The sequence below is a fragment of the Colius striatus genome, chromosome 1 (genome assembly GCF_028858725.1).
Source record: "Colius striatus isolate bColStr4 chromosome 1, bColStr4.1.hap1, whole genome shotgun sequence".
NCBI classification, from domain to species: Eukaryota; Metazoa; Chordata; class Aves; order Coliiformes; family Coliidae; genus Colius; species Colius striatus.
Window position 1 is genome coordinate 53,708,901 of NC_084759.1, and position 21,285 is coordinate 53,730,185.

Consider the following 21,285-nt stretch of genomic DNA (forward strand, 5'->3'; position numbering starts at 1 on the left):
CTTTCAGCATGTGCTGTGCTCTGCAACAAGAGATTAAAAGATATTCCAGAGGGTCAGGGAAAGAGCTCCTATATTTCAGAGATTCTTAGAACATAATCAAAGATGAAAGGAAACTGCAAAGATACTGCTGCAGTTTCTGCTGCCAGCCACAAAGAATTCTCATCTGCTGCAAGAAAGCACTCTCCCAGAATGCTTAGCACAGAGTTCGTACTGGCAAACATTTCTTTGCTTGACCTATATGTGCTTTTTAGTGTTTAAAACAAAATCAAAAATCAAATCCACAGACCTTAGAATGGGGGGGGAGGAAAGTCTTAAACCACTGCTGCTATGGAAAGAAAACATGTTAAACAAACCTGCTTCAATCAAAACTGTATGTTATCAGCATGCTACTATCTGTTCAGGCAAAACACAAGGGAGCTGAAGGCTGTCTTTTTCCTTTTTTCCTTGCATGCAAAGTGATCAGTCAATTCCCACCTGCCAGCAACTGACTTTGTCTAGTCCTTGATGGCAAATAATCAATAGACATAATAAAGGGAAAAAAAGCATGGCTGAGTAGTTCAGATTAACATTCTTATCTAAAATGAAAATACAGATTGAAATTTAAAATACATAAATATTTTTGGTTTATGGTGAATCACCTGCCCTGGCTGAATTTATCACTACAGGATACTACTTCATACAGTGTGCTGGTATCTGTCCTACTCAAGAATGTAAGTATCTTTAACTGACACTGAGAAGAAGTGTTACATTTTTTTAAGCTAATTTCAAAGGCAAGGAATTTGCAAAAAATACCTGTCCCAAATCACACCACCCTGTCAGAGATTGCTAGTTAGTTTTATATTTCTGCTAAACTGAAGGCACTCAGATGTATTTACTTACCAAATTGTAAAACTGGATTAAAGAGTGATTTTACAAACTCCAAATTGTTGCAAAGGAGTTAAGCTACATTAAAAGGACTTAAGTGAAGCACAAAGCAAGGGAATAAACTGCTTAATGATGTCAGCTACAGATTTGACCTCATGCAAATTAACTTATCTCAAGGAAACATTTGCATGCTATAATGAAACATTCAGAAGAAATATTTAAGATTTATTAGCATTTTTCCCTAACATCTGGCTAGTTAATACATCTCCATATGCTCATTACACTCCTAACCTAAATACACCATAAAAACATGAAGACACATTGATTTTTAAAGGAGGAAAAAAAAAATCAAAACAACAACAACAACAAAAATCAATATTTGACAGTGATCCAAGTAGTTCCTGCCAGTCTCATAGTCTCAAAGGCAGCAGTTAGGACATTCCACATATTGTAAGAAATACAAATTGTGTTAAGGAATTCTTGATAATAAGTCTTTTGTGGGGGGCAGGGGGGGATCAAGAAGGCAATGTTGAAGACTTTGGCATAAATTCTACTACGAAGGGCAAAGAAATTTCATCCATAACCTGTACTTTCTATTGCCTCTCTATCTATCCTACCCTCTGAAAACAGGAAGCAAGTCGAGGGAGATGTTTTGCTCCATTCACTACACCTGTTTATATGGAGAGCAACAAGTTCCTTCTTACTATAGACTCCACTGAATCTGTACTGACTGCACTATGAGATTCATAAAGACAAGAACATTAACTAGTTGTGTTAGCTCCAAGTTGTTTGCAATCATATCTTTTTGAGATGTAATAAAGAAGGTGGTATAGTTTCCCTCCAAAAAATTGTTTGGAACCATTTAACAGTACAGTTATACAATTGCTTTAATGGTCTGACCATCAGTCCTCCTCTGATTACAGTAAATGCCTAATAATTGTGTTTCTCTTGAAAACCGGAGGACTTAAACATGTTAAGTAACCTTTTGACAAACAAATTGCTTCCAACAAGCATAGTCACACAAGTAGAAAGTAAATGTGTGATAGAAATTAGACAGTTCTAACCAATGTTTTCAAGTTTCTATTTGACATTGAGTAATATCTACAAAGGCAGAAGCTATCTTGACAGGAGTGAACATCTGGTCCCTTGGAGATCTTAACACATCCTGACTGAATTCAGCTTTTCACAAAACACGTTGCGTTTGTAGGCAGAGTACTACGTTCCATCTGGCAGCTGCCTGTATATTAGCTCAGAATGCTAGGGATGTGGGCCTAAAGCCTCTTCAGCACAAAGAGATTAAAACCAACAGCACTTAGCACTCTTCAAAGTGCCTTAACAAGTGTATCAAAGTCAGTGTACTTGTTTCCACCTGATAAAGCTATGCTGCAGGAAAGAACTGAAGATCCAACAGCCCTGCAAGAGAGAAAAGAAGCATAGGTACAACAGGTAATACTTAACAGGAACATTCCTAGAAAAGAAGAAAATTCAGATGCTGTTTCCTGATGCAAGGATTGTTTCTGCAATGACTGTTTCCTGCAAATTTCATAGAAGAGCTTTGTCAAGTTACCCTGGTTTCACCTAGGACAGAGTTAATTTTCTTCCTAGTAGCTAGTACAGGGCAGTGTTTTGGATTTACAGTGAGAACAATGTTGATAACACAAAAATGCTTTGGTTATTGCCAGGCAGTACTTGCACAGCTCAAGGCCTTTTCTATTTCTCAGCCTGCCCTGCCAGCGCACAGGCTGGGCTGCACAAACATCTGGGAGGGAGCCCAGACAGCTGACTCAAACCTGCCAAAGAGATATTCCACACCACAGAATGTCATGCCCAGTATATAAAGTAGGGAGTTGGCGTGAAGGAGTGGATTGCTTCTCGGGTATCAAGTGATGAGCAATTGCATTGTGCATCACTAGGGTTTTTCCTACTTTTTTTTCCTGATTCTCATCCCCTGGGACAGGGTGTTAGTGAGTGACCGTATAGTGCAAAATTGCTAGCTAGGGCTAAACTACAACACAGGAAATTCTCTCAAGAATCCATGTTTCTTCAGAAAGTAGGAACCATGTTAAAAGCTGCTTTCTGGCCACAACATTGCATTTTATCTGTCTTAGGATAAAACTCTTGAACACCTGATTGGTTAAAACTAGTGCAGAATGTCTGTTTGGATATTCATTATTCTTAGTAACCTTCCTATCCACTTTTCAGAGTAGCAAGGAGAATATGGGGAACTACAGTCTAGTCAGGTTCACTTCAGTCTCCATGAAAATATTGATGCAAGCCTTCCTGGAAGCCAATTCCTGACATATAAAGAATAAGAGTATAGTTCCAAGGAGATAACATGGATTTACCACAGAAAAATTATGCCCGACCAAATTGTTTACCTCCTTTGATAAGATGGTTGGCTCCATGGACAAGGAGATAGACATGGACATTGAATAAAGTTAGTAAAACAAGCCTTCTGACACAGTCTCCCATAGCATCCTTGTAGTTGAATTAGGTAGCTGTGGTCTGAATGAGTGCATAAGGATGACATCAAGTTGGACAGCAAGCTGAACAAGATGAGCAAGCTTTTCAGTACAATAAAAAATATTGACCTATTGGACTGAGTCTAATGGAAGGCCATCATGATGGTTTAGGGGCTGCAGCACAGGATGCATCTAAAAAAATCTAAGACACCTTGGACAGTTCAGCTTTAAGTGAAGGCTAAAAGGAGATTTTATTGCTGTTGGCAACTGCTTAATGAGAAGGTAGAGAGAGGATAGAGCCAGGCTCTTCTTGAAAGTACAGCCATAGGACAAGAGGCAACAAACACAGAGTATTCCATTTGCATAAAAGGATTTTTTTGTTGCTTTGTAAACATGAGGGTTGTCAGCTAAACCAAAAAACTACTGTGACGTAAGAAATACTAATACCACCACACTGGCAGAGTGGCTGTTTATCATCCATTTGAGATGCCCCCAATGTCAAAGATCATACCAATAGTAAAAAATAATTCTCATGAAAGTTGAAGCAAGGTTTAGTCCTGTCCTATCTAGCCAAGGAAGATGTTAGAGCTGGCTAATATCACAATTTTCTTTTAATTGACAAACAAGCAAATATTTGCATCTATTAAGGTTTTTATACATTTAGAGAAGTGAGGATGAGCCAAAAATGATGCAATTCAAGAAATGTTATTCCAAATTTTGCATACACAGTATTATATATGTGCTGATTGAGAGATAAACACAAATTTAAAACACTGCTAGTTACAAAATGCTAAATATCTTAACTAACAGTTTTAGGTTGATAGCTGCAGAAAAGGTCAGTCTTCTCATAATTTCACTCTTATATGAATAATAATACATTTTCATCCATAGATGAACACTGCCAATAAAGCATGCACCTTCAGTTCTAACTTAACTCAAGTATACTTTGAGGATAAACATACCAAGAATAATCCAAAGAAATTTACGAAGTTGTCTAAGTCAGTCTAAACTGAATAAGTGAACATTTATGCTTTATTGTGAGACACAAACCATCCAGCCTTTTAATCATTTTACCTTCCAAACCATAACACAGGATTTCTAGTATCGAAATACGCTCACTGCTCTCCCTCTAGTGGTTACATAACTTCCAGCTTTCTGAAGAAGTGATTGTTCTGGGCTCTTAAACAGCTGATAAGATAAACACAACACAAAGTTGTTATTATTAGAGAGCTACAGAACAAGTCACTAATTATAGGATACTATTTTCAGAAAAACTGATGAAACCAAGCCAGAATAATGGTCAAAAGTACAACAGACTAGGAAAAAAAAATAAAGGCTAGAACCTAGATTTTGAGCAATCTTATTGTGTTTAGGGAAGGACAGCAAGAACTTCAGACCTCAAACATACTTCTCTATTTTTAACCTCTCCATGGAGGTTATACAGATTCAGGTATTTCTCCTTCCCTTTGTTCCTATTTCAGTGAGTAACAAGTCCCAGTTTCCCCTCCAATAGGCCATAAGCTGCCAAAACATTACGCTGGAAGTATCGAATGTTACCAGCAAAATTGTATACAGCAGGATTTTTTTTCTTCACGTAGAAACTTCATCTTTTAGTGAAGAAAAGCTTACTGGATTATGCTGTATGCTTTCTCTGGGAAGAAAGTAATATACAATATATTGAGATATCTAAGTCTATATACAATACCAGGCAAATAGTTCTGAAGTGATAACAAGACTGGCAAGAAAGAATCCCAAGACAATTTCTGAAGGAAATTAGAATAGCGTTCTTCAAATAATTTTGATGTGTGTCATCTCTTCATTAACCTGAATGCTCATTTTAAACTCTCTGACGTTTGAGGTCCAGCAGGAATTTAAAATCCCTCTGGGACTAGCAAATAGTAAGAGTGAAGCCTCCTTGAACATTCCTTAGAGGCAAACATACTACTATGTTTTCAGCAAAACCATCAACATTACCTTGCACAAGTATCAGTGGCAGCACAAGTGGGTGTAAATACACCTGGCAGAGAGAGATCTGAAATGCCATTTGTCCTCACTGTGAGGAAAAGTGAGGAATGGGCTAAATTAGGTGACTTTCAACCTTATTTTTATAAAGCTTCAGTTCTGTATTATTCTACTGCCTGTCTGTAGTCACTTGCAACGATGCCTACAAACTAGCCTAGAAAGGCATTAAGTGCAAGCAGATTCTCTGTCAGTAGCAGCACCCTGGTATAGGACAGTACCTCTGAAACCAAAGGATACAAAGACGTTTACATAACATTAAAGAGCACAAAATAGCACTAGCAGTGGATCAAACTGGAAAACGGATGACTACCTTCCCATCACCTTAAAACCAAAGCCTCTTATCTGTATGTTAATATCCACAATGCTAGCTAGTATTTCCATCTGACTTTTGATTTCTTCACAAACCTGTTAAAATGAGACTAAAAGCTATCTTACTAGACCCTGTCTCTCCTGCTGAAAACACCCAGCTCTTTCTGTGGAGCTTCTGTTTTTCTTATTCATGTATGTTTCAGGACCGAAGAGGCAGCTATGCCTTGGCTAACCAATAAGGTAGGAAGATCATGTATCTTAATGTCAAAATACAAGCATCCAAAGGCAGTGGAGGCTCTGGACTTCTAAGCTCAAACCAAATTAAGTGCCTGCGGACTCAGGTATACAAAATTCCAGACTCCCAAAATCAACTACATTTCACTCATGATAACACTAAAATTGCAATGTATTACATCCTGCACTGACGTAACTTTCTTTACTTAAAATTATGCAAGCATTACCCATTATGAGTATAATGCATAGTCATTCCTTGTTGGAGTATTAATCTTATAGTAGTACAAATATAAACCTCTGTCTTATCTCTGAATTCACAAAAGAGCTCTGTCCCATCTACAGAACAGTACTTGAACAACTGAAAGTAGTTTAGTTTGTGCCTCATATTTCCAAACCTAGATCAGCATCTGACAATGTGACATCCCTTTTTAAGTAAAGAGCTACACCTGAGTATCGAGAAGCACTCAGAGATACACAAAGCAGCAGCTAAGGATTATTCATTTAAACCTATGGCTCTATTACAGGCTTTCCTGTTTTTAATTGTTGAAGGGGAAGAGATGTTTTTCTTCTTTTGTTTAGATTTGTGGGGTTCAGGGAAGTTTTGAAGTGTATTTTGGTTGCTTAGTTAATTTTAGGTAAGGTCACTCGCCTAAAAGATATTCCAATTGCATTAACAGCAATCTAAGCTATTTGGTGGCTTAGATTTATAACTGACACCAACAAGTACTCCGGTCTGAATCAGCTTGCAACCTGCTTGCTTCCACAGGACACAGAGCTAAGATTACTTTGTTCTCAAAAAGAAAACTAACACCTTGCAAAACAAGTACACAGAATGGTCCAGCTCCAGGCTCCCCAGCACAAGAGAGCCATGGATGTACCGGAGAATATTCAGCAATGGTCCACAAAGAACATGAAGGTTCTGGAGCATGTCTCCTATGAGGAGAGGCTGAAAGAGCTGGAACTGTTCAGCCTGAAGAAGGCTCAGGTGGATCTATCTAGGTATACAGAAATACCTGAAGAGAGGGTGCACAGAGGACAGAGCCAGGCTCTGCTCAGCAGTGCCCAGTGACTGGACCAAAGGCAATGAGCACAAACTGAAACACAGGAGGTTTCCTCTGAATGTCAGGAAATATTTTGTCACTGTGAGAGTGACCAAGCACTGGCACAGGTGCTCAGGGAGGTTATGAATTAAGATAGAATGTAAGCCTCCCTTCACAAACCTGTCTATCCTCTAAACTAAGGTCTAAAATATATTACATGCTCAGAATTTTGGAGCATCTTCTCATCTTTAGATATAAATTACTTTTTAAATATTTCTATGAGAAAAGCATTGTGTAATACAATGACTACTTGTGCAACTTTATGCCTTTTCTGCCTTTTATAATTAAAGCTTTTCATTGACACAGCCAACCTAATGGAGGGCAAAGAAGAATGAATTTGTCTTCACCCTCTTTCAAACGAAGGAGTTTTGCCTTCAGTATCTACAAGTGAAGTACTTGAGATCATTCAACCTCAATATCCAAACTAGTTAAGGAAGAAAGTTTTACATACATTTTTAATATATATAACTTTCTTTTTTGAGATCACTTGCACTAGGTAAGTTCTTCAACTACCATTAGAACACCGGACGTTATACCCTTTCCGTAGCTCCACAAAGAGCCCCTGGAACTAAATCACCTCTAACAGTAACAGAAATTCTTAAATAACAGCAACATAGGAAACATATATTTCAGAAAGATATAATCAAGCTTCCTGATATCTGGGAAAAAACTGAACTCCCTTTATTTGCTTCAATGACTTGTTAGTCATTTTTTCCCTCACTATTTTTAAAGCAAACACGCATGAATTTGGCAGAATCTTACAGCTACCGTCAATATTCAAATATCTGGCAAAAATGCCAAATATACAAATTGCTGAGTTTGCACATACATGCATATGGATGACAGTCATCTAATCTCAGGCACACCCTACTCACAAGCAAATGACCACTCAGTTCAAAAACCATACATGCTTAATATTAACTTGAACACCGACATCCATGCGACAGAAAAAAAAAAAAAAGACTTGACATTAAAGGCCTAGTTTTGAAAATGAGTAATTATAGAGACCTTTTACAACATTTGCTTAGAAGCACAATGCAACAAAACCAAATGACTTTAAGCTGGATATACATCATAAACCATATCTATGTTTTAAGTTTATTGCAAAAGATTTTCAACATCCCAAGTTGAAATGCAGGTGTCATGAGTTCTACTTCCATTGAGATACAAACACGTAAATCCTGATTGAGTATTAAAACGCATAAGTAGGAGGAAAAGGAAAAAAAAGGAGATGTATTGTGGTATTCTGTGCCTCATGAAAGCTGCTGCCACCACAGAATAAAAGCCCAATCCAGTATCACCCTACAGCTGGCATTTGTTGTGTTAGAAGGAACTATTTTAAAGTATTTACTCCTCTATTTTAAACACAATTATCCTTATCCATCAGGGCAGAAAAGGTTCAAGAAAATAATAAGGAAATAAGGTGCAGCTACCAAGAATGATCTAACATTGTTGAATGGTTAAACGTATTTTTGTTTCCACAGAAATTCAACTATCCTGTGTTTTCCCTACTACATTCCCTTTCTGAACAAGATTACTGACATTTAAAATTTAAATAAGTTTAATCATAGTTATTAATAGTAACTTTAGTACTTTAGTCCAGCTTCTGAATCTTCACAACCACAGAAACATCTGTCAAACCCAGCAAGTCTTCTTCACAGTATCAGATGCCAAAAATAACAGTTTTCTTACTGATGTTTTGTATCCAATCAAAAAAGTTTTTAAATGCACTTTACTGAAATAAAATTAGCACCTTTATCAAAATGACCTCATTCTGCCAGTTTCATTTCCTTTAGGAAAGGTAAGCAGTACACAACCAACTAACAGGGTTGAGAATCAGGTTTTATCCCCCTAAATAAAGAGAAAGTTCAACAGTTCAGATGCTGGCTAAATAAACATTACTATTCACATCCAGTTCCTCCAAGATGAGATGTGTTCAGATGACGTTCATTGTCAGCAATGATTTTTCCTTTAAAGTCTTGAGTGTCACTTCTCACCTCCCTGCTTTCACTCATCCGTTCATAACATTCTGCTTCTTTCAAATTCCTTATGTATACAATGTCACATTCCTTAACAGAAAGTTCAAGCTTTATCCGTGTTTCCAGCTTTTCTGGACCTATCAGCTCTAAAAGATCCCTTCAGTATTATGTACAGCTTTTTAATTCCTACTTTCCTAAAGCAAGCCAAGAACTGTCTCTTCCCACATAAACACTGAAATCTCAGTCATTGAGGTTCCAAATACTTCATTCATTGTATACGGAGAAGCTGTTTTGCAGAAAATCACACAAGCCCCCTGTGCACAGAACATACAAAAGGATACATGAATTGGAAAGGAAAATATCCAACCAAAATGAGTATTACACAATCCTCCCAGGAACTGTATTCTTAGAGAAATGCTATGTTACAAACACTGTAATAATATAGCAGAGTGCACCTATCCACTGAGATTCACAGAAAGCAGAGATCAGGACTGGAAAGACAAAGTTGACATCATGCTAAAAGCAAGAACAAGTCTTCATTAAAAAGAAGAAAGAACATCAACAAGCTTGAGATCAAAGACTCACTGGGAGATCCAAGCATAGTTCTTTATGATATACTCATTTTCCACCACATCTAAAAAGCTTAATTTCTGGAAGAATTTTAGAACTCAAGAGCTCTACTATGTACCTGAAGTTAACATATAAAGCCTAAGACACTAATAATGATAATTCCAGCCTTCAAATATTCAAACTTATTTTATACACTCAAATCAAAAAGGAGAATTGCACAGAACAATCTGGGAATCACTCAAATTTCATCCTGTTTTCCTGTATCTCCAGTTCTTTCTGTACAATATTAATTTTCACATAAGGGAAACAACTTTTGCCGCATTATTTGGTATATTTAAACATTTTTATTATCTGCGTATTCGTTAAGGGCATTTTATTGACACCTTGGCAAAAGCAGATCAAATCTGGTATGCCAAATATTCTCTTAATTGCTTATTATTCTTACACGTCAGCTTAATTTAGTATTGGGTAGAACACATTGTTTTGTCACTCAGATAATTTATCGTTAACGTATCATTGAACAAGACACCACATATCCCTCCAGCAATGCTGCTGATCTGCATGCAACATGCTTTGGGTAACTTGTCACCACTTCAGGAGACTCCTCCCATTTATGTATAACATTAAAATTGCATTGAAAACTGTTCTTGACAAGATTACTGGTCTGAGACTCAAGCCTGTCATCCTCATAGCCCTTTTCCCCAGATAGAAATGTATTTGGGTGGCCAGAGGGACCCCATTAAGTCATGTGGCTCAGTCAGAAGTCAAAACATCAACAATGCATGAGACCATATCCCAGCAAGGAAGGCTGCTGTAAAAGAGAAAACAGTAAAATCTCAAACAATCTCAAATCCCAAAAAATAAAGATATATATGATGTGCCTCATACCACAGTGAAGAGCTGATTGCCAAATAAGCCAGCCAACCAAACTGTACTTGTTGGTTCAGTAAACTAAACCTAATAGAAGGAATGTCTGAGATGTCAAGCACCGACAAGATAGCTTGCTTCATTCTGTGATGAAAACTAGCTTGGCTAATCACATCTCTTTAATGTTTTTTTTACTCCTCAGACAAGCTATTTAGTCTGTCAATTGGCTGAAGATCTCTGACATTTAGTTCCAACGAAGAGCAACCTGAAAATTTAAGATATACCAATGCTGTCCTTAGCAACATGCTGTTTTCAGCCCTATTTCATCAGTATGATCCTAAGAACACTTATAAAGCAGAAAAGTCAAGCATATTTTAGAAATGTGATGTAATAAATCTCATTTAAACACAGAAAACGTTGTGTTGGTTGTTTTTTTTCAATTCTAGCAATACATTGTTGACCATAAAAATGGATGGAAAGCTTAAGAGCAGCTGCAAGAACAAGTTAAGAGAATCTGTACAACCTCAGAGGTATTAGCAGTTCACTTTTATCTGCTACTACAAGTAACAATTGGCTGATTTGCGTCGCTGCTCAGTACATTCTGCTGCAGAGATATACAGTAAGAAGTAATATTTGGTTGCACATATCTAGATAGATCACTCACCAAGAAGTACTAGTCTAAATTTCCTCTTTCCTACCTCCAGGTTCTACATGGCAAGTCTAGCCAATGGAAAACAGCCTCAGTACTGGAAAACTTCAGCATCTGTTCATGAGCAAATGATGACACTAATATCACACTAGTTACAAGCGCTGAATGACATTTTAAAGAAGACATTTTGTTGACAGCCCAGTTCAAAACACCCTGTCGGGGTGCTCTACCAAGTTGCTTTGAGAGGCAGCTTAGGAAAGAGAGTGGGTTTTTTCTTTAAAGCCACAAATCTGAACAGAGTATTCCACAATTACTGTAATACTAGTAAGAATCCTAGATTCAACAGGTCACCCTAAGAGATTTTTCAGATAACAACACCCAGAAACTCCAACAGCTAAGAAACAGGTCAACCTGTCAAACTTCTAAAAGCAAATATTTTTTTTAAGTCTTTCATAGCACAGAAAAACAGTATCCCACCTAAACTCACAGGATCACAGAATTGCAGAGGTTGGAAAGGATCTCTAGTGGTCATCTACTCCACTCTCCCTGATCAAGCAGGTCCACCTAGATCAGGTCACACAGGAAAGTGTCCAGGCAGGTTTTGAAAACTTCCAGAGACAGAAACTCCACAGTCTCCCTGGGCAGCCTGTGCCAGGGCTCCCTCACCCTATAGGAAAGAATTTTTCCTTAAGTGGAACTTTTCATGTTCCAGCTTTTGTTCATTCCCCCTTATTCTATCTTTGGACACTTCAGAAAAAAGTGCTGCCCCATCTTCTTGACATGCATCTTTTAAATACTTTTAAGTATTAATGAAATCCCCCTTTTAATAGCAACAAAAAAACAAGAGTACAATTTTATTCCAGACATCACAATGCTCAATAAAGAACATTCAAAGGAATAAAAAGTAAGAAGGTAAAGGTAAATCTGCAATCACTAGTCTTTTATTTCATGATTTAAACAGTTTGTGAGCAGAAACACAGGAGTTCAGTGATTAAGCAAACAGCATTCATGACAGTAAGAAAGACATAAGAGCAGGGGCAATACACAGTTGAAATCAGAAGTTGAACTTCAGCACAAGACTGTATGAGAGATGGAGATTTTTCTCCATGCATCAAGCTAATGGGAAAGGGTCATAAACCTGACATTAATGTTAAGTTGCCATAAATAGTGAGTTACTATTTTTGCTTTCTAAAATAGTTATGGAAGCCAGAATAAGATTGAGCCGGTACAACGCTTCACACCATCACTTCTTTCATCTCCTTAAAATTCTGCAGAATATGCCATTGTGGCAAAAATACCTGGAATATTACTGAATACCATCCTATCGTGTATTTGGTCAACCTGAATGACTAAAAGTACCTAAAGGGGGTCCACGAGAAAACCAGAAGGGAACTTTTCACAAGGGTATGCAGTAATAGGACAAAGGGTAACGGCTTTAAACTGCAGGAGGGTAGATTTAGATTAGGTATTGGGGAAAAAAGACTTCACTATGAGAGTGCTGAGGCACGGTAACAGCTTGCCCAGAAGGGTTGTAGCTGCCTCACCCCTGGAAGTGTTCAAGGTCAGGATGGAGGGGTCTTTGAGTAGTCTGGTTTAGCGAAAGCTGTCACCATCCATGGCAGGAGGGTTGGAACTAGATAATCTTTAAGGTTCCCTCCAACCAATCAATTCTATGATTCAATTACATCAATCATAAGTGAATTAGGGAAAAAACTTCTAAAGAGGAAGGAACAGAGGGCAGGGTTGCCAATTACTGCAAAAGAAGCATTTATCTGTGTCATGAAAATAACCTCAATCGCTTTCATGCTCCTTCAATGTGAAAAGTATTTTAAAATATGTATATCCTCTTCCACTCTTCAGAGGAAAGACTTGATCCCTGAGGAAGAATTAACATATATTGAAAGTTTATTACATGTATATGTGCTAGTGTCTTGTAGAAAGCTGTATGTACTCAGGTGGACCCCGAACTATGCACATCAGGTCTTCTATCATATATATCCTGTGACACACAGTTAACTAGCAAGTAATGCAGTATTAAAGATATCATTTTATTAAAGAAAAGTATTTGTCTTGGAATTACAGCTACAGCAGTTTTTACTCTTATAATACATACCTATGACAAGATCAACTGTTTTGACAAGTAGTTTAAAAAAAGTTAGACAAGACAACACTTAGCCTTAGGAAGAGTGAAAAACAAATGACAGATCAGCTTCCAGTAGCAGGAACTCCAGCATCAAAAACTCCCTACTTACACAGGGTTAAGTGCTTACTAAAACATCCTCATTGGAGATAACAAAACCACACGGAAAACAAATGCATACTGTGAACAGGAGCCCCAAGAGAGAAGCTCTGAAAAATCTTGCTGAGGCTGTTTAAGATGTCGTCACCTGAGTACAACCAGGCCAAAAATCTATACCTCTCTCTTTCTCTCAGTCCCAGATGCCTCAGTTCACCCTCTAACACCTTCACATAAATTTACTTGCAGCGTCTCAAATTAAGGCGCCCGATTGCCAACTGGCAAGAACAACTACAATGTGCTAGCACAGTACAGGCAGTAGGGACAAATAACATATTAAAACATTCCTGCTACACTTGCCAGCGCTCATCATTCATTCCGTATGATACACGCAATAAAAAAAGGTGGTTTAGTTGTAAAGCGTACAGTCAGGAACAAAACGAAAAATCACTTTTGCTCCCCCAATTTTCACACGCACGAAAGCGCTTCAGTCACATCAGGCTAGGCGCCAGACGCACCCGCTCTACAGGTGGAGAAGAAAGGAGACACCGCAGGCCCCTCCACCTCGCCGGAGGGTGGCGGTGGGGGCCGCCACTTCCCGCAGAGCTCCGTTTGCCCCGGCTGTCCCACATCGCCTCACGTCCAGAAGTTTGCAGCGGGGAAGGCGGGAGCGCCCAGCCGTGCCCGCCGGGCGCCGCAGCCCATGGCGCCCTCCGCGCGGCTGCCGCTGGGAGCGTCCCCGCCCCGCCTGCGGCTGCAACCTCACCAGCCCTCGGCGGAGGCGAAGAGCCGCAAGCCCGACAGGGGGCCGCGCCGACCTCCCGCCCCGGCACCGCCGTGACAGCACGGGAGGGCCCGGCACAGATCAAAGGGCCCCGTCCTCTCCTCCTCCTCTGAGGCCACCGCCTGCCCACCCCCCGCTACAATCCCGAGAGGCCCCGGCGGAGGTTCCCCGCTGGCCGGAGCCTCGCCTGGGCCCCTTAGTGGCCGTCCGCGCACTCACCAAGAGGACGGAGCCCCGCACCACCTCGGAGACGCTCTGCCGCAGCTCGGCCGCCGTGCCGGGCTTGCTCAGCGCCCGCGTGAACTTCCGAGTCTCCGGGGCCACCAGTGCCATGGCTGCCTCTGCGCTCCTCCCGCCCGGGCCGTCCGCTGTCCTCACAGCCCGGCCGCCGGGCGGCCCCTGGCGCGGCGATGGGGAGCGGGAGGCCGTGTGTCGTGTGGCGGGCAGGGCGCGAGCCCCGCCGGCGGGTGCCGCAGCCGGCGCCGCTCCTGGCAGGTAGCCCCTCCCCCGCGGGGCCGGCGCGCGCCGCGCCCCCCCCCCGCCCGCTCCCAAACACAGCCGCGCGCCGCCGGCCGGGGGGAGCGCGATTGGCGCGGCCGCGGGGGAGGTGAAGAGGCGGGGCCACGCCGAGGCCCCGCCCCCACCTGTTCCCGCGGCGCCTTTCCGATTGGGCGCCCGGTTACCTGCCCGGCTGCGGCTCCCCACCCTCATTGGCTTAGCGCGGAGCCGAGGCCAAGGTGAGGGGCGGGGCCGACCGGAGGCGGAAGTTCCCGCCCTTGCCGGGCAGGCCGCGCCCTCAGCGGTGAGGGTTGTGGTAAGCGGCGGCGGTCACGGCTGCGGCCCGTTCCCGGTCGCGCTAGTTTCTGGGGTGGGGTGGATTAGGGGGGGAGGCCGCGCCATCACCCGCGCTCTCCGGACTGTGTTGGTGAGGACGGCCCCTGTTCGGCCCCAAGCGATGGAGTGGGCAGGGAAGCGTCCCCGGAGGAGGCCGTAGCGGCGGGTGTAGCCGCCTCGCCTCGAGGGCTGGCGATTAGCGGCGCGGCGATTAGCGACTGTAGCTCGATGCCCGTGCTCGGTCTGCTCTTGCCCGGCCTGCCTGGGCTCCGCGCCAGTGGCTCCTGTTCGTGTTTATACCTATAGCCATGCCTATACACGCGCGGTGTAGCGAAAAAGTAAAAAAAAAGTTGAGAGACGAGTGCAGAAGTTAAAACAGACACGGTCCGTAACGGGCTTGATCGCTGTCGGTAACACTGCTCATGCGTCCTCACGAAGCCTCGGGTTTGAGGTGCTCTTTTGTACACTTCTCGCTAATAGCTTCTATTTGTAGGTAAAGCTGCACGCGTGAGCTCGGTGTCGTCATTGTGCGTGGTTGTAGCTTTTTTATTTAATTGCTGTGAATTCCTTCTGAGAGGCTGGTTGGTACAGTTAGAAGTTATGCTGGTATTGGATACCTTATGACTACATCTCAGTGCGGAGAGCATTAGGGCTTGCTCTTGTCAACCGTCTTTTTATATAAACTAAAACCACTTTTCTGCACTGGATCAGCAACGGGGAGCAACAGAGTCGCGAAGGGGACTTTCAGGTGGAAAAAAAGGATCATAAAGTGATTCTGTCTGAGGCTGTGTACTCAAGAAATGCCTGCCAGAGAAAGGGCCTACTTTTTTTGGATGCTTCTCAGATACATCTGTAAGTAATAAGATTCCAAATCACTGAGGCAATTCTTTCAGAAAGACAGAGGATAAAAAGGTCCAAATACACAAATGAGTAGCTTACTACGAGGGAGTTGTTTCTCATCATCTTTCTGCAGATGCTTTACAGACTTGTATCAAAGGCTCATTTATTCAAAAACGTGAGCTATGTTTTTTGGTAGGATGTCTGTCACAACTTGAGTGTTCATAGTACTTTATACCTTCTTTAAGAAAGTAAGAATGCACAGAGGGAGACTCATCAGGCTCATTAAAGATAACTACTGAGTTCTCCATCTCACAAATCCAAGACCTGGTGTGTTTATGAGTCAATATTTAGGTTGATAAAGTAGAAAATCGGATTCTGGTGAGACATATGATCTGAATACAGAACTGGATGAGCACTTATGTAAACATTTATCTAGACTAGCTAGAATGAGCTATCTTAGGATCTTCCTTCCCCCCCCCCCCCCCCCCCAATCTGTAGGATATGTCTAGATATCAAACTTCTAGAAGTAAACATGCCCTAGATTTGGTATAAATAATAGATGATCACTTTCTAAAATAAAATCATACATTATTTTTGGAGCATTCCAGTGCTTTGAGTTCTGACAGTTCTGAAAAAAGAAAAGGTCCAGTTTTGTGGTTGCTTGAATGTAAAATGACATAGTTTAACTATATTTGCTATATATAAATACTTGCCATATATATTATGCAGCTTTGGAAAGGGGACAGTGTTTTAACTCTGATTAAATTTCTGAGTGATACCTCTATAGATAGACACGTATAGGAAAAGTTAATTGGATAGGTAAATGGTAGTTTAGTTAAGAAGACTGTACCAGGTGCTCAAAAGATGACACTACTACAATCATCAGTTTCCTTTCAGATGAATGCATTAAGTTAAGGAAAGAAAATTAGGGTGATAATTAGTGTATGTAAAAAAACAAAAGGAAAAATGTGGAAGCTGGTAAGCAGAAATGGCAAGTTGGCAGCTGTGAAACAATGAGAATGAATAATAGTAGGTGAATTTACAAAATAAAAGTCTTGGCTCATTCCCTAAAGGAATAGGGAAATACGTTTTTTTTTTAACATGTCAGGATCAAGAAAGAAAAGATCTTGATAGTGGCATGGTTTCACTGACACTTTAAATACCGAATTTTCAGTAACAATGCTGATGTATAAAAGTATTTCTTGGTTTTATTTAATGGAAACCTGTGTAGTGCAGTAATTCTTTATGGATACAGTTGCAAATGTTTTGTTCAAACATTATTTAGTAAAGATGCTAAGGTAAAAACATTTAAACTTTCAGGACCAACTAAGTTGTGTTCTGTAATTTTATGGGATTCTGAATCATTCATGGTGATATTTAACCTGCCTCTGTTTGTTCCAGAAATGAGAGAAACTGATTTGGTTCCCATTAGTAGTGAAAAGCAATAGGTTTTTAATTAGAGATTAACTAACATGATGAGAACCTTTGGCAAAATCATGAAAGTCAAACATAAGAGTCACATGTAGGAATTAAGGAATTATTGAGTTTCTAATATCAGCAGGATTTGCTGGAATTTTGGCCAGTTGTTGAATGGGATTACTATTTCACCAATAGGCAAAGGTAGCTATAGTTTTGAGCTTCTATGAAGACATGCCATAGTCTATTTAGTGCTAATGTTCTATTTTAAAGTATTTTTATAAGAAACTTACAACATATATTTATCTGAACAAAAATAGAAGTGGATCTGAAAGTAAATGTCTTGAAAATCATAACTTAGCAAAGTACAAAAAGGAATTAGTTTTATTGCGGATCCAGTCTACTAGCATAAAGAAAAAATAATCACTAATAGCATAGATGCAGATGTGAATATTTCTAGAGAGATGTTACTCTCAAAACAGAGCCTGCTTTTTTGCAGGGCAGGTAGAATGGGGCTTAGGGAGCTGTTTATTTGAATACAGATGATTGGAAAGTACAAAGAATATTTTTTAGTCCAATTATAGAGGTGTTATGTTGTGGTCATGAGCAAATCAAGAAGATTCATGCTTATGATACAAATCTTGAGTGTGAAAGTAGAGGAGTATTAAGAAGTAGTAATAATGTTGCAGTTATATATGTCACTCATCAAACTGTTACTGAAGTAGTGGGTTTGCATTTTAACACAAATACTTAAACTGGCAAAGCCAGGAAAATCTGTCTTGTAGTGGGAGGCTGAAGAAGTATCTGTTTAGCTTATAGAGAAGACAAAATATTTAAAATCTCTTTAATCTGTCATGTGAGATAAGTGAGAAGCAGTAACTAGCAGGTGAAATTACACTAATGTAGAAAAAGCACAAGGTCCTTTTGTTTTGGCCACAAGAGGAGTTGTTTGGTGTAATACTCCTAAGGACCTACTAAACTCTGTCTCCTAAATTCTAAATTAAGACTCAATATCTTGTCTAAATCCCTGCCTATAAGGTATCGCTCAACTCGACTAGAACCTCTTTCATAGGAGGAAAGGCTACGGGAACTGGGGCTGTTTAGTCTAGAGAACAGGAGACTGAGGGGAAATATCTAAATGGTGGGTGTCAGGAGGTTGGGACATCCCTTTTTTCCGTAGTAGCTAGCAACAGGACAAGGGGTAATGGGATGAAGCTGGAACACAAAAAGTTCCACTTAAACATGAGAAAAAACTGTTTCGCTGTTCAGGTGAGGGAGCCCTGGCACAGGCTGTCCAGGGACGGTGTGGAGTCTCCTTCTTTGGAGGTCCTCAAGACCCGCCTGGATGTGTTTCTATGTGACCTGATCTAGGTGAACCTGCTTCTGCAGGGGGGTTGGACTAGATGATCACTAAAGGTCCCTTCCAACCCCTACCATTCTATGATCACTCAAATCATGGACTCGAAGCAAAGTTCACATTATATATATTTTTTTTTTATTGGCTTATATTCCTGTGGAGGTCAAGCCAGATGATCAGTGTAACCTTTTTGGCCTGCAAATCCATCCAGTTCGGAAAAGAAAAGAAGTAACAAGCTAACGGCCTCCGAATCATAACAAATAAGGCAGCCAGAGTAAGTGCTAAAATAATAAAAACTGCAAGGGATTGCTCACTAAATGTTAGACATGCAAACAGTCTGTAGGTTGTCCAGGTAATAAACAACATACAACTGGATCTTACAATCCAGAAAATATGCTTTCCTTTTTTCCTGCTTTAAAAGGCAAATTCATAAAAAGCTTAATTTTGATAGCATTGTATCAATATTTTAATTTAAAGTTAGCTACTGGCTCTGTATTCTGGGGAAAAATTAAGTAAAACAATACTGCTGGTGAATGGCTTTCTTAGCATCTTCAAACATCCTAACCTCTTCAGTGATGTGCTGAAGTATGTTAATTTGAGCTCCTTTTTAAAATTCTCCCAACACCTGAAAGAAAGGAGTGGTTTTGTTGCATCTGACTAAGACTTGACTTTTTCCTAGATACAGCTCATATGTCCTTCCAAATACTATGCAAGCACTGCACACCGATACTTCTGAACAGCAGCTCTTAGTTCTCGGTTTGTTTGGGTTTTTTTTTTTCCCAGTGGGAAATAGCAATGTGCCAAAGTTTATGTACAGCACAGTACAAACATATAGAATCATAGAATGGTGGGGTTGGGCGGGATCTTTAGAGATCATCTAGTCCAACCCCCCTCCCAAAGCAGGTCCACCTAGACAATCAAAAATGTTTCAAAAGGGATTGAAGAGTGAAAGAGTATTGAACTGTTACTATCACCAATTCTTAATCCATGGTCATATGTTGTTCCCAATTACTTTGATTATATGACACTGATATACCCCATGAAATCCATAATATACATTCTTAAAATAACATTAGGTTGGTTTTTTGTATCATACAGATTTACAAAGTCTTTAAATTCAAATAACTGAGGCTGACTTTAGTGGAAGGTAAAGGAAATGCATTTCCATTGAGCATAAATTACTTTGTTGTTGTTTCCTTTTATTATATGAGTTAGAAACATCACGTATGTGTCCGTGTGTCTGTGTTGCTCATAAAAAGAAATACAAAAAATATTCTGGTTTACTCCTTACCTGGAAATCAGAGTGTATCGTGTGAGGAAGGGCAGGAGGATTTAGGGGAAGCTTCTCAATAACTTCCAGCATGTTAACTGTTCATAAAACTACATATGTTACCTGCTTTGCAGAATGATGTAATCTATTTCAATGTAGCTGTGGTTTACTCTAAATTACAACCCTGCCAACAGAAACTTGAAGAAGGACCAAGTAAATGCTCTGTGATCTTTCTACCCAGTCAGCTGCTATTTCAAAAGCTCTCTTTTTTTCAGTTATTTTTCTCATGTTCAGCAGGAGTATTGCAGGATTAATATAAAAACCAAATATTTCCTGCACTGATGCATGGCATAAATATAACTTCTGTTTTCATGAAGGCAAAGGGAGTGTTACCTCTCATGCCTTGGCTAAGCTCCAACTAGGGTAACTATAGTTCTGTGTAAATAAATTCTATGCAGGTTCAGGAGGATACAGGATAATTCACTTCCTGCCTTTTCCACTGACTCATAAAACAATTCTGGTGTTTCTTTTAATTTTATCAGTCAATTAATCAGTTTAATTCAGGCTTCTGGGATAACATTCTTTCTTCAGCATGAGGTGTAAGAACTTAACCATGAGTATTAGTGACATCTTTTGAGGAGTTAGTTGTTCATGTGAACAGAGTTCCACATAACTTTTCAATGGAGTACCACAAATGTGTAATTTTTAAATCTGACAGGAAATTGATACAGAACTCTTGAATGGCTACTCTTGATTTTGGTTTAGATTATTTAGATTTGTCTAAACTCAGTTCAGATGGTTTGTGTTATGAAGGATACAGTTAACAATGAAGGCTACAATTAACAAAAGTAAAAATGAATGCGGAAGGTTTTGTACCAATTAGATACTTTAGTGATTTAGAGTTTGATTTCTACAGTTTTATATGTCTATTTACTTTCATAGCTTTCATTGAACTGCTGTTTAGAGTTGTCTCATGCATGTCATCACCACCACGAGCTGCTTAAGTGCATTCCATGGGATACATCTTTCTTTTATTATCAACGTAAAGATTGTTGTAGCCTTTACAAGAGGAATTTTCTGCCCAGTAGTGATGGAGATTTCCAGCTAAGCCAGAACATATGTTGATTTCTGGATTTCTTATCTGTAATCAGTCTTTCTTGAAGTTGTCAGAGATGTTTCCATTAAAATGCAGAATTATTCTGATACTTCAATTCTTCATTGCTCAGGTACGACATTTATTATTATGAGACTACATCCCTACTACACAAACCAGTGCTACATTTCTTGCAGTTTTAATATTTGGGACTCCTCACTCACTTTAAACTAAGAGCAGCAGCGAGAAGATGGCTGACATCCTCCTAACACATAAAAGTACTGACAAGGTCTCCTGCAGACACTGTAATTCGAAGCAGTCTTTATGACTACAAATCTTCCATTATTGACTTGCCTGCTTATTCCATTAATTTAGCATAGGTCACATTTCTTTCATTCT

At 39.9% G+C, this 21,285-nt stretch overlaps 1 protein-coding gene across 3 annotated transcripts in view; it reads right to left on the bottom strand.

Moving 5' to 3' along the window:
• The window catches only part of DOCK9 (dedicator of cytokinesis 9), a 127,253-nt gene extending 112,680 nt beyond the window's left edge, over positions 1 to 14,573 (bottom strand). For all 3 annotated transcript variants that reach the window (XM_061996208.1, XM_061996182.1, XM_061996173.1), the window contains exon 1: positions 14,296 to 14,573. In XM_061996208.1, the coding sequence (XP_061852192.1) occupies positions 14,296 to 14,409 (114 nt within the window). In that variant the 5' untranslated portion in view covers positions 14,410 to 14,573. The remainder of the gene's footprint in view (positions 1 to 14,295) is intronic.
• Between the last annotated feature and the right edge of the window lie 6,712 nt (positions 14,574 to 21,285).